Source organism: Muntiacus reevesi, chromosome 20 (assembly GCF_963930625.1).
Source record: "Muntiacus reevesi chromosome 20, mMunRee1.1, whole genome shotgun sequence".
Lineage (NCBI taxonomy): Eukaryota > Metazoa > Chordata > Mammalia > Artiodactyla > Cervidae > Muntiacus > Muntiacus reevesi.
Genome location: NC_089268.1, coordinates 30,536,216 through 30,550,525, shown reverse-complemented (window position 1 = coordinate 30,550,525; position 14,310 = coordinate 30,536,216). Strand labels below are relative to the sequence as shown.

General features: G+C 38.5%; 1 protein-coding gene and 1 long non-coding RNA gene across 2 annotated transcripts in view; one reads left to right on the top strand and one right to left on the bottom strand.

Moving 5' to 3' along the window:
- LOC136151537 (uncharacterized) overlaps positions 1–14,310 on the top strand; it is a 172,944-nt gene that overhangs the window by 111,878 nt on the left and 46,756 nt on the right. The gene's annotated exons all lie outside the window — the stretch shown is intronic.
- LOC136151778 (putative olfactory receptor 2B3) lies at positions 8,761–9,702 on the bottom strand. Its single transcript, XM_065913180.1, has one exon. The coding sequence runs from the start codon at positions 9,700–9,702 to the stop codon at positions 8,761–8,763; it is 942 nt and encodes a 313-aa protein (XP_065769252.1).

The following is a 14,310-nucleotide window of genomic DNA, read 5'->3' as shown; positions in this document are numbered from 1 at the left end:
GGTGTATGATTTTTTTAATATGTTGTTGGATTCTGTTTGCTAGAATTTTGTTAAGGATTTTTGCATCTATGTCCATCAGTGATATTGGCCTGTAGTTTTCTTTTTTTGTGGCATCTTTGTCTGGTTTTGGAATTAGGGTGATGGTGGCCTCATAGAATGAGTTTGGAAGTTTACCTTCTTCTGCAATTTTCTGGAAGAGTTTGAGTAAGATAGGTGTTAGCTCTTCTCTAAATTTTTGGTAGAATTCAGCTGTGAAGCCATCTGGTCCTGGGCTTTTGTTTGCTGGAAGATTTCTGATTACAGTTTCGATTTCCTTGCTTGTGATGGCTCTGTTAAGATCTTCTATTTCTTCCTGGTTCCGTTTTGGAAAGTTATACTTTTCTAAGAATTTGTCCATTTCATCCAAGTTGTCCATTTTATTGGCATAGAGCTGCTGGTAGTAGTCTCTTATGATCCTTTGTATTTCAGTGTTGTCTGTTGTGATCTCACCCTTTTCATTTCTTATTTTGTTAATTTGGTTCTTCTCTCTTTGTTTCTTAATGAGTCTTGCTAATGGTTTGTCAATTTTGTTTATTTTTTCAAAAAACAAGCTTTTAGCTTTGTTGATTTTTGCTATGGTCTCTTTAGTTTCTTTTGCATTTATTTCTGCCCTAATTTTTAAGATTTCTTTCCTTCTGCTAACCCTGGGGTTCTTCATTTCTTCCTTCTCTAATTGCTTTAGGTGTAGAGTTAGGTTATTTATTTGGCTTTTTTCTTGTTTCTTGATGTGCGCCTGTAATGCTATGAACCTTTCCCTTAGCACTGCTTTTACAGTGTCCCATAGGTTTTGGGTTGTTGTGCTTTCATTTTCATTCGTTTCTATACATACTTTGATTTCTTTTTTGATTTCTTCTATGATTTGTTGGTTATTCAGAAGCGTGTTATTTAGCCTCCATATGTTGGAATTTTTAACAATTTTTTTCCTGTAATTGAGATCTAATCTTACTGCACTGTGGTCAGAAAAGATGACTGGAATGATTTCAATTTTTTTGAATTTTCCAAGACCAGATTTATGGCCCAGGATGTGATCTATTCTGGAGAAGGTTCCGTGTGCACTTGAGAAAAAGGTGAAGTTGATTGTTTTGGGGTGAAATGTCCTATAGATATCAATTAGGTCTAGCTGGTCCATTGTATCATTTAAGGTTTGTGTTTCCTTGTTGATTTTCTGTTTAGTTGATCTATCCATAGTTGTGAGTGGGGTATTAAAGTCTCCCACTATTATTGTGTTACTATTAATTTCCTCTTTCATACTCGTTAGTGTTTGCCGTACATATTGCGGTGCTCCTATGTTGGGTGCATATATATTTATAATTGTTATATCGTCTTCTTGGATTGATCCTTTGATCATTATGTAGTGTCCTTCTTTGTCTCTTTTCACATCCTTTATTTGAAAGTCTATTTTATCTGATATGAGTATTGTGACTCCTGCTTTCTTTTGGTCTCCGTTTGCGTGAAATATTTTTTTCCAGCCCTTCACTTTCAGTCTGTATGTGTCCCTTGTTTTGAGGTGGGTCTCTTGTAGACAGCATATATAGGGGTCTTGTTTTTGTATCCATTCAGCCAATCTTTGTCTTTTGGTTGGGGCATTCAACCCATTTACATTTAAGGTAATTATTGATAGGTGTGGTCCCGTTGTCATTTACTTTGTTGTTTTGGGTTCACGTTTATACAACCTTTCTGCATTTCCTGTCTAGAGAAGATCCTTTAGCATTTGTTGAAGAGCTGGTTTGGTGGTGCTGAATTCTCTCAGCTTTTGCTTGTCTGTAAAGCTTTTGAATTCTCCTTCATATCTGAATGAGATCCTTGCTGGGTACAGTAATCTAGGTTGTAGGTTATTCTCTTTCATTACTTTCAGTATGTCCTGCCATTCCCTTCTGGCCTGGAGGGTTTCTATTGATAGATCAGCTGTTATCCTTATAGGAATCCCTTTGTGTGTTATTTGTTGTTTCTCCCTTGCTGCTTTTAGTATTTGTTCTTTGTGTTTGATCTTTGTTCATTTGATTAATATGTGTCTTGGGGTGTTTCGTCTTGGGTTTATCCTGTTTGGGACTCTCTGGGTTTCTTGGACTTGGGTGGCTATTTCCTTCCCCATTTTAGGGAAGTTTTCAGCTATTATCTCCTCGAGTATTTTCTCATGGCCTTTCTTTTTGTCTTCTTCTTCTGGGACTCCTATGATTCGAATGTTGGGGCGTTTCACATTGTCCCAGAGGTCCCTGAGGTTGTCCTCATTTCTTTTGATCCTTTTTTCTTTTTCCCTCTCTGCTTCATTTATTTCCACCATTTTATCTTCTACCTCACTTATCCTATCTTCTGTCTCCGTTATTCTACTCTTGGTTCCCTCCAGCGTGTTTTTGATCTCATTCATTGCATTATTCATTTTTAATTGACTCTTTTTTATTTCTTCTAGATCTTTATTAAACATTTCTTGCATCTTTTCAATCTTTGTCTCCAGGCTATTTATCTGTACCTCCATTTTGCTTTCAAGATTTTGGATCATTTTTATTATCATTATTCTAAATTCTTTTTCAGGTAGATTCCCTATCTCCTCCTCTTTTGTTTGATTTGGTGGGCTTTTTTCATGTTCCTTTACCTGTTGGGTATTTCTCTACCTTTTCATCTTGTTTAGATTGCTGTGTCTGGAGTGGGCTTTCTGTATTCTGGAGGTCTGTGGTTCCTTTTTATTGTGGAGGTTTTACCCAGTGGGTGGGGTTAGACGATTGGCTTGTCAAGGTTTCCTGGTTAACGAAGCTTGCGTCAGTGTTCTGGTGTGCGGATCTTGATTTCTTCTCTTTGGATAGCAATGGAGTGCCCAGTAATGAGTTTTGAGATGGGTCTATGTGTTAGGTGTGACCTTGGGGAGTCTGTATGTTGACGTTCAGGGCAATGTTCCTGCGTTGCTGGAGAATTTGCATGGTATGTCGTGCTCTAAAACTTATTGGCTTTTGGGTGGTGGTTGGTTTCGGTGCAGGTATGGAGGCTTTTGTATGGTCCCTTATTACTTAAAGATCCATGTAGTCAGGAGTTTTCTGGTGTTCTCAGGTTTTGGGCTTAAGTCTCCTGCTTCTGGATTCAGTTTTATTCTTCCTGTAGTCTCAGGACTTCTCCAACTATACAGCACTGATAATAAAACTTCTAGGTTAATGGTGGAAAGTTTCTCCCCCGTTAGGGATACCCAGAGAGGTTCACCGAGTTACATGGAGAAGAGGAGAGGGAAGAGGGAGATAGAGATTGGCAGGAGGAGAAAGAGGGGGACTCAAGAGGAGAGAGACAGATCTACGAAGTTGTCTGATCCCAGAGTGTTCTCCGTAGCCTAGACACCCACAAAGATTCACAGAATTGGATTGGGAAGAGAAGGGGAAAGGAGGAAATAGAGGTGTTCTGAGGTAGAAAACAGAGTCAAGATTGGGAGAGAATAATCAACACACTCCTGAATAAAAATGGGAGCTGAATATTGGATTCTTAAATGTTCACAATTTATATCATATACTGAAAAACAAAAATTAAAAATCTAGAGTAGAGGTTAGACTCTTAAAAATACTATATTAAAAACAAAAACCAAAACACACAAAAGAAATTTTAGAAATATATATGAAGTTTGGTTTAAAAATAGGGCTTCTCTTCTTTTTTTTTTTTTTTTCTCTTTCTTCTGTAAGGTTATAGTGTATTGAAAATGAAAATTAAGGTGTAGTAAAAGGAGTGCTAGAGGGCTTTAAAAGAAATAAGAGAAAAAGAAAAAGTGAAAATAGAAGAGAGGAAGAAAAAAGAAAAGAAAAAAAAGAAGAAGAAAAAGAAAAAAAAAGAAAAAAGAAAGAGAAAAAAAATTGTTTTGCCTAATTAAAAAAATCGTAAAAATCTATGAAAATGAAAGTTAAGGAGTAATGGGGGAGTAATAGGGAATTTTTAAAGGAAAATAAAAGAGAACCAAGAAAAAAGAAAATTTTTTTTTTCCTTACTTAAAAAAAAAAGAAAAGAAAAAGAAAAAATATATCTAGGAATTTCTCTGGTGCTGTTGCGGTCAGTGTGGGTTCGGCTCAGCTTCAGATAGCTCCTCGTTCCAGCTTACACTTCTCAATATCTACAGGCCCTTCCGGTGTAGTCAGTCGGTGGTTTCTTCAGGGATTTTAATCTGTTGCACCGGTCCCTTCTGAAGCGGTTCCCTTTGTTTATTTGGGTTCTGTTGCCGGTCTCTTCGGCGCCTAATTTCCGCCCTGACACAGGGGGCGGAGGTGGATTCTTATTCAGGTAGCTAGTTCCGTAGCGCTGCGGGGAGGGGCTGTGCGGGGAGGGGCTGTGCGGGGAGGGGCTGTGCGGGGAGGGGCTGTGCGGGGAGGGGCTGTGCGGGGAGGGACCGGCACTCCAGGGAGAGGCTTGCGCTCTTTTCTCGGTCTGCGCTGCTCAGGATCCGGGCTGCTCTGTATGAAGCGCGCGCCACGATGCGTGCGGCTCCAGCCCTCCGGCGATTCACAAAAGCGCGGCACACAAAGCTGGGCCCGCGCTCCGTCCCCACGCCGCCCGAGCGGCCCAGGCAGCCAGGCGCTTGACGGGCGCTCTCTCCCCGGGTGCAGCGCGTCTTCTGCCGTGCGCGGTCCCAGTCTCAGTCCCCGCCGGCGCCAGTCGGGCGCGCACGCCCTCTGCCCTCCGCGTCCCCAGCCCCAGTTCCCGCCCGCGCCATCCGTCTCACCACGACCCTCCCGGCGGACTTCGGCCGCCCAGAATCTCGGTCCCTTTGTTCTGCGAACGGCCGGCAGTGTGTTCAGGCCGGTTAATTTTCTCTCTCTTTTGCTGTCCCACAGTTCAAGCTGGCAACTCACAAAAGCTCCCTCTGATTGTCCTCAGGGCACTCAGGCCCGGATCCAGCCCCAAGTAATGCCGCCAGCTCCTCTCCGTTCCGCCCCCACTTGCTGGTGGCGGATGCGGGCGTCTGGGGTACTTTTCTGCTGGGAGTTGCTTTTAGGCTCCTAATCTGTGGGTTTTATTTATTGTATCCCTCCCAGTCAGATTCAAACTCTGAGATTCCAACACTTCCCCCAGGCCCGCCAGTGCGAGGGTTCCCCGGTGTCTGGGAACGTCCTCTATTAAGTCCCTTCCCAGGAGGAATCTCCGTCCTTAGCTCTTTTGTCTCGCTTTTTATCTTTTATAATTTGTCCTACCTCCTTTCGAAGACAATGGGCTGCTTTTCTGGGCGCCTGATGACCTCAGCTAGCGATCAGAAGTTGTTTTGTGAAGTTTGCTCTGCGTTCAGTTATTCTTTTGATGAATTTCTAGGAGAGAAAGTGGTCTCTCCGTCCTACTCCTCCGCCATCTTGGGTCCGCCCCCCCCCCCCCCCCCCCCCGTTTCCTTTGTTGTGAAAAGGATTTTTTTGTTTGATGTAGTCCCCTCTTAAAAATTTTGCCTTCATTTCCCTTGCTTGAGGAGATATAGCAAAAAGAATTAAAATTTGCCATCTCCAGCAGTATGGATAGACTTGGAGGGCATTATTTTACGTGAAATAAGTCAGACAGAGAAAGGCAAATACTGTATGATATCACTTATGTGCAGGACCCTAAAAAACACAAAAACTAGTGATTATAGCAAAAAAGAAGCAGACTCACAGATACTGAGGACTGGCTAATGGTTATCAGTGTGGAGAGGAAAGTGGGAAGGGCAATACAGGGGTAGGAAAAAAAAAGGGTTTTATGGGATTTTATGGAATCATGTGTGTGAATCTTGAAAACTGTAAAGTGCTATAGAATTTAAAGAATCTTTCACTTAATAAATAAGAACCTAGGTATATTAGTAAGATATAATGCACATGAAGAGAAACTATAACCTTGATTCCTAGAGGGATAAACTAATATGCCAACAATGTTAAAGGATGATTTCTCTTCCATAAAACTGTTTGCTTTTACTAAAATAGAGTACTGCACTTGTGTAATTTTTAAAAGAGAAATGATTACTAATAACTATGTGACAATCACTAGATTTTCATTTTTACAGAGAAATTCAATTTCTTTAGCCTTTGAGAGTTTAAGTTTATATCCCACCATGGAATTTCATATGACCATTTTCTTCACTTCAGAGAGTTTTATATCTCTGAAAATTGTTAAAAGAATAAATGAAAATTTGGGTGTTAGCTAAAATTATCAATAGTTTTGACAACAGATATTTAAATTTTTGTCTCCAAAATTAAGTTTTGTGAGTGTCTTGGTGAGCAAAACCAATCTTCACTCTTTGTTACAGTCTAGTAGTAGGTAATGGCACTTATCAAATGATCACTTAAAAGGATAAATGCCATAAATGAGAGGTACACGGTAAGCAAGTAAATTTGTGGGTATTTGACTAAATCAGGGAGACCACAAAAAAGATTTTCTAATAAATGATGAGGCCTGAGCAACTAGTAATTAGGTAGAAGGATTTGTTGTAGTTCAGTTGCTCAGTTGTGTCCAACTCTTTGAGACCCCATGGTCTGCAGCATGCCAGGTGTGGAAAGATAAGAATGCTCAAATATTCTGTGCTTTAAGGAAAAATGTTCAGTGCAAGACAGAAGGCTGTATGGCTGGGAAATAAACATTTATGTTTAACTCGTGAGCAATGGAAAGCCACAGATAATCTCCAGTGCAAGTAGGAAAAGTGGAATGATCATGTGTGCATTGAAATGATGACCCTGGCTGTATTTCCTAAAGTGTGTTGCAGAGTCTGCAGGAGTGCATAAAGACAGACTGGGTAATAGGGTAGGTCTAGATAAAAGAGGATGGAACCAGGAGTGTGAAGATGGAAAAGAATGGAGGGGTGGGAAGTACAAAGGAGGAATGACTGATTTGTCTTGGTAATGGTGTTGATATGGAAAATTATGCAGAGGATGGTTTCAGATATGGCTAATGGTTTCTGATTTGCAAATTCACAACAAGTGAATCCATTTACTAAAATAGCTTTAGAAGAAGGCTTTGTGGTGGAAAGAGCAGGTGTTCAGCTTTTGATTGTGTTGAGTTGGAAATGTCTATCATATGGCAGTGGTACAAACTGGTTGGGAAATTTTTTAAAAGGCACCTATACTGAGATATAATTGTATTCATTCGTTCACGGCATCTTTAAATGCTTATTGCTTTCTTTTTGTGCTAAACAAACATTTTAAACTCCATATATTTAAACTTTTTCCCTTACCCATTTATTTGAAATGTCACATTTAGTAAACACATGCTTATTATATATTCTGCTGTAGTCTGTACTTAGGTTTTTAGATAGTTTGTACTACTGCTACCTTCTGTGCTCTAAGTATTCTGCTTTCATAACTGGATAAAGTCCAAACTTTTCAGTTATCATCTCCAGCCTCTTTTTGTGTGTTTTGTAACCTATTCTCTGCTGCCTAAAATGCTGTCCCACCTATGCCCTTACATTGCTAAGTGCAAGTAATCATTTAAGTGTCTGCGTTTAAGAGTCATTCTGGTGGAGAGGGAGGTGGTAGGGGGAATCGGGATGGGGAATATATGTAAATCCAAGGCTGATTCATGTCAATGTATGACAAAAACCACTACAATATTGTAAAGTAATTAGCCTCCAACTAATAAAAATAAATTTAAAAAAAAGAAAAAAAAGAGTCATTTCCTCTGCGAACTAGAATATTTTTTAGTAGAGGAACTGTGATTGTTTTCTCTCTGGTCTAGTGCTACCTAGTGATCAATAAATACTTACTGACTACCCAAATAAAGAATGAATTATTCAGATCAATATCAAGAAAAACTTCCTATCAACATTTTTATAAATAAGATCATAATTTAGAGGAGATCCTATGTGTTTGGTGCAGAGCTTGGGATAAGCAAGAATTTGGGGAATGAAGGAATAAAGGAAAAAAATGCAATTCATCAGAAATAAAGGGATGAATTAAAAAGAGGGTTGGAAATAAAATTTAACTGAGGGCTTCCTTGATGGCCCAGTGGTTAAGAACCCACCTTGCGATGCAAGGGACACTGGTTTGATCCCTGACCTGGGAAGACCCCATATGCCACAGAGCAAGTAAGCCTATGTGCCACTACTGCTGAAGCCCACGTGCCCTGGACCTTGTGCTCCACAACAGGAGAAGCCACTGCATTGAGAAGTCCTCTCATCGCAACTGCAGTGTAGGTACTGCTCGCTGCAACTAGAGAAAGCCTGTGTGTAGCAACAAAGACTCAGCAGAGTGAAAAATAAATAAATAAATATTTAAAAAGTTCAACTGATATTTGCAGATTCTGGAATGAGACGTACACACTTAGCTAGTTTAAAGCCAGCTATTACTAGATTTGGTACAGACTACATGCTTGGGACAGTTCTGAAGGGTGCATATGAGGACTTGTTTGCTATGGGAAAACCTCTGTCTTGGGATTGCTAGTTATGTAGCCACAAAGATATGGAACTCCCTAACTAAGGTGGTAGACAAGATAGTTCTCTAACATGTAGTATAAGTGGGAAGGTGAACCATCCAAGTGTTCTGAATAGTCAGGCATTGACAAGAAGGAATTAGTATGGTTTGGCCTCAAGAAACAAAGTGCATTGAGGAACCTTATAGAAAGCAAAGAAGCTTTTAATTTAGAAAAATATAGCTTATGGTTTCAGCATTGCTTCCTGAAGCAAGGAAGATTTTCTAACTGTTGGCCTAATTCCGTAAACTTGTAAAAGCCTGAAAAATAGAAAAATCAGTTCGAACCTTATTACTGTTTTGAAGAGAAAAAAAGACTCAGAAGATTCTCATCATGATGGAACACTTCTTACTTTTTATGGTAAAATACTAACAGCATCAGCCTCTTAAAGGCCTTCTTCATATCTTTATTTCTAAGGCTATAGATGAGGGGGTTCAACATGGGTGTGAATATCCCATAGAAGAGGGAAACAATTTTCCCCCAGTCCTTAGAGGTGGAAGAAGGTGGTTGTAGATACATGTATATGCCTGTTCCAAAAAAGAGAGAGACTACAACCATGTGAGACCCACACGTCCCAAAAGCTTTTCGTCGTCCTTCTGCCGATTTGATTCTCAATACTGCTTGAGCTATGAAGCCATAGGAGATGAGGATCAATGTCACTGGAATCAGCAGAATTAACACACTGAAGAAAAAAAGCTCAGCAACAATCGGCTTTGTGTCAGCACAGGACAACTTGAGAAGGGCAGGAACCTCGCAGAAAAAGTGGTCCACTTCTTGATGACCACACCGTGGCATGTTAAGAGTCAAGGAGGACTGCAGTACTGAGTTGCTGAAGCCAGTGAACCAGGAAAAGGCTATCATCCTCAAGCAGAACCAAGGGTTCATGATGACAACATAGTGGAGGGGTCTGCAAATCGCCACATACCTGTCAAAGGACATAACAGCGAGGAGGAGACACTCAGTAGCACCCAGGGCCAGGAAGATGATGAGCTGGGCCACACAGCCAGCATAGCTGATGGTCTTCTTGTTGTGAGAAATATTCGTCAGCATATGAGGGACTGTGCTTGTGGTGTAACAGAGATCTAAGATGGACAGATTAGTAAGAAAGAAATACATGGGAGTGTGAAGCTTGGGATCCAGAATGCACACCATCATGATAGACACATTGCCAAAGATGGTGGTTGTGTATGATATTAATAGTAACATAAAAAGAGGTTTTTGTAGCCAGGGCTTGTCTGAAAAGCCAAGTAGTACAAATTCTTTCGGGGAGCTCTCATTTGCCCAATTCATGATGACGCACTTATTTTTCATTCCTAAAAAGTATAAAATAGGAAAGTGATCAATAGATAATATTGACTACCCTTATTGTAACAGAACTGAATTTAGGATAATTACAGTGAATGATTCAGCACCAAATATATAGTCAATTAAATAAAACGCTGTGAAATATAATATGGGTATTGTATGGTTAGAAAATAGGTCTTCTGTTTTAGTATTTATGTTTGACTTTATGAAGCAAATCATCACATTAAATGCCAACAATATGAACCTGTATGCATGAAACATGGGCAGTTACATGTGCTCAATACATTTGAATTCTTCTGCCTTTTCTTATACTGCTAACTTACCTAAATAAATATTTTAAGAATAAACACTGTTTTAATCCAGTAGTTTTTAATCCATGCTCAAAATGCTGAGTAATATAGAGGTTATAAGACCATCATGTAAAACAACTTGATCTAAAGAAATTATGCTTGTTTTAGTAGTATATTCTTGGGATATTTTTGAGCTATCTCTCCTAAATGACACATATGAACATCCATTCCCAAAAAGAGCTATGATGAGTATTAGATGCTTTGATTCATGGTAAAAAAATTATGACTAACTTGTGATTTATAATGATGATCACAGTTGACATCTCCCAGCATCTCCAAATACCTTGATGAAAACTGCAAAATGCATAAGCTAAATGTTGGCTTACTACCATGTGACAGGCATTGCTTAGTGACTGAAATAATTCTTTCTAATTCTCATCAAAACCCTAATAAATGGATATGATCTACACTTTATTGCTACTGTGACTCAATGAGAATAAATAATTTGCATACTCTGTAATCTTTTTTTAAATTTTTTTAAATTTATTTTATTTTATTTTATTTTTTTTACTCTGTAATCTTAAGGCCAAGGCTCAAAACCAGGATTTAAAGGCCATTCATTTTTATATATACCTTAATTCCACCTAAATATAGAGAAAGCAGCAAAGGAAGACACAACAGTTGTAAACAATGGAATCAAGGAGCCAAAAATCCAATAAAGTTGATTTTCTTCAATCTGTGGAAGTTATCAGTTATTTAGTTATATGACCCAAGGGCACCTAAATTCCTTCAGTCTACTTTGCATGTTTAAATTATCATTGCTTAGACCTACCCCATTTGAATTTACAAGCATAAAAATAGATAGTACTGCTAGATTGACTTAAGAAAGAAGATAAAATAAGAATTGACATACTTTATACCAGAGTGAATACTTTTTTCCCCAAGTTAGTAACACTGATATATATAAACTATAACTTTAGCATGGAATGGCTACATGAGAATGAATAGAGATGGTGCTAAGATCTATAATTCTTTCCATTACATGAAGTTTTAATTTTGGCTTTTTAGCTACAAATATACATTATTTAGTAAATACCAATAACACTCTCTCAGTTGAAAAATAGAAAAGGATGTAAGATTTGACTTATTTGTGTGTACATTTAAATTTTCACATGAAAAAGTTCATATATTGATAAAGGATAGTTAAGATGAAAAATGTGCAGTTTATGACGAAAATGGTTAATATATTAAAATATGAGTAATTAGTACAAAATAATTATGAGAAAAGACTACAACTCCAATAAAAAAAAGAGCAGTGGATATAAATAGAGAGGTTGGACAAGAACAAATATGAAGCAAAGGTAAAAATAGAAAAGATGTGCAACTTTTTCATCAATAAAGAAACAAATCAAAACAGGGAAATGCTACTTTGTCTACTCACTGCTGCTGCTGCTGCTAAGTCGCTTCAGTCGTGTCCGACTCTGTGTGACCCCATAGATGGCAGCCCACCAGGCTCCTCTGTCCCTGGGTTTCTCCAGGCAAGAACACTAGAGTGGGTTGCCATGTCCTTCTCCAGTGCATGAAAGTGAAAAGTGAAAGTGAAGTCGCTCAGTCATGTCTGACTCTTTTGCGATCCTTGGACTGTAGCCTACCAGTCTCCGACATCCACTGGATTTTCCAGGCGAGAGTGCTCAGAGTGGGTTGCCATTTCCTGCTCCTGTCTACTCACTAGGTAGTGTTTTTAAGATGGTAACGATGGCCCTATATGCAGGGCAGAAGAAGAGACGCAGAAGTACAGAACAGACTTTTGAACTCTGTGGGAGAAGGTGAGGGTGGGATGTTTCGAAAGAACAGCATGTATATTATCTGTGGTGAAACAGACCACCAGCCCAGGTGGGAGGCATGAGTCAAGTGCTCGGGCCTGGTGGGCTGGAAAGACCCAGGGGAATCGGGTGGAGAGGGAGGTGGGATGGGGGACTGGGATGGGGAATGTGTGTAACTCTATGGCTGATTCATATCAATGTATGACAAAACCCACTGAAAAATTAAAAAAAAAAAAATGTTTTGGGGAAAAAAAAATAAAATAAAAAAAAATAAAAAATTGCCTTAAAAGTTAGCTTTTCAGAACATTGCCTCTGTAGCTAGAGTCTCCCAGCATTTTATATCTGATCTGTATAAATGAAAGCGAAAGTGTTAGTCGCACTGTCAAGTCCAACTCTTTGCAACCTTGTGAACTGTAGCCTTCCAGGTCCTCTGTTCATGGGATTCTCCAGGCAAGAATACTGGAGTGGGTAGCTATTCCCTTCTCCAGAGGATCTTCCCAACCCAGGGATTGAACCCAGGTCTCTGGCATTGCAGGCAGATTCTTTACTCTCTGAGTACGATTCTGGGTAAATTGGTTAATATCCTTGTGTTCAAAATTCACAGATTCTGTATTGATAATAAGAGAGTTATTGTATAGGTTTAATGCAGCAATGCCTACACATCTGAACTTAGGACAGCTCTGTAACATAGTAAGCATTTAGTGAATGTGAACTAGTTGTCACTAATAGCATCAAGAGCATTAATCATTATCAGTAAGTATTAATAGTAATAATGTATCATTATCTCCACTTCCTGTGTATATGAAAAAACAGACAAACAAATTACTATTGGTGGAGACAAAACATTACAATTTTATGATATTATAGTATGAAATGATTAAATGTGCATGTCATTTTTTCTTTGTGTCTAGCATAGTACTGAGAACATTGTTTCCCAGTAAATGATAGTCAAGTCAATGGTTAGTAGGAGATATTGAGCTGCCTGAGGGCAGGAGAGATAAAAACACTTTACTCAGCAGCTTTTTTTATTTCCTATTTCTGTTTCTTCACATCTTTTGTTCAATACTCTTTCCCACATTTTGTATGTCACTGACGTCATTGATGTCAATGATGCTCATTCATTAGTCCATTTTTTACATTATCAGAAAAATGAAATTATCCTTTGTAAAGGACATTTTCAGCCCACTGTTATCATAACTCTTCTCTTATTTCTATATCCTCTACTAATTAAAAGAATCCTAAATACTCCTTTTTTTTTTTTTTTTTTGCTTAAAAAGTCTCACTCACTCTTTTTTTGTATGACAATATAATGGGCAAACATTCATTCAAAGGAGTGAAATGACAGCAAGTAATTTTGGAGCCACTGAAAATATTTGACCTTTATTTCAACATTCCCAGGAAGCAAATTGAACTCTGGTTATTGAATGTGAAGCAACCTAGAGGCAGGGAAGTATATGAAATGATCTTGAGAGATCTTTCCCACTTAATAGTAATAACATAATTCTCTTTAGTGGATATCACTCACCTTTTCTCTTTTCTAGTATTGAAAAGATATCTACACCATTCTTTGTGCTATGTTTTGAAGGAAGTTTGGTCCAAAAATAGGATGAAAAATGCAGTGACTTTTTGACACTTCACCTCTTGTGAAATTCTTACTCAGCTACATTTTGCCCACAGATTGTGAGTGAAATTAGCATGTAACTGGACTGAATCAAAAACGTATGAGAAAAGTTCATATGATGAGGTAAAAGTATATTAGAGATAGTGTCTTCAGTCGCCCAGGTGTTTTTGATCGACCCTGGCTCTTCTCAGCAAGTTCCTAATACAATGAGAAGCTGATTTTATAAATACCAGCAACAGTGATAGAGTCATGGAGAGAAGGTTTAGCTTTAACTGAAGGCTTATCGTTCATACAATGCTCTGTGCTCTTTTAGCCCTAGGGATTCCGGAGTCCCTCAAGTTTAATTGGTCATTGTGTCCAGAGTGAAACTATATGAACTCTTTTTCCTATAAGGGTAGCATAATACTGGCACATAGATGGTTCACACATATTAAAAACTAGATTGAAAATACTAGTCATGAAGTGTAGACCATGAAAAAGTTTGGGATTGTTTAATCAGGAAAGTACAAGACTACATGAACTTTTAATCCATTCTTTTAAATAGTCTTAAGGTCAAATACTGAGACTACTGATGGTGTATATGGGATAATGGTATTTCTGTTGTTCATTGGTTTTTTGATGAATGTGCTTGGTCTAAACCTGCTAGAGAGCTCCACATTAAAAAAACTATATCATACAAAGTTACAACATAAAAATTAACACACAAATTTAAGGTTAGCATGAATTCCTTGGGACAGAATTGCAACTAACTCTTGAACAACATGGGCATAATTGTGAAGTCTACTGATACACAAATTTTCCATAAATACATAAAAATATATATATATAGCATCGTGTGTAAGATGTGTGGAAGAGGATA

Excerpts from the sequence above, each read along its gene's own strand:
- LOC136151778 (XM_065913180.1), bottom strand. The coding sequence starts at position 9,702 with ATGAATTGGGCAAATGAGAGCTCCCCGAAAGAATTTGTACTACTTGGC.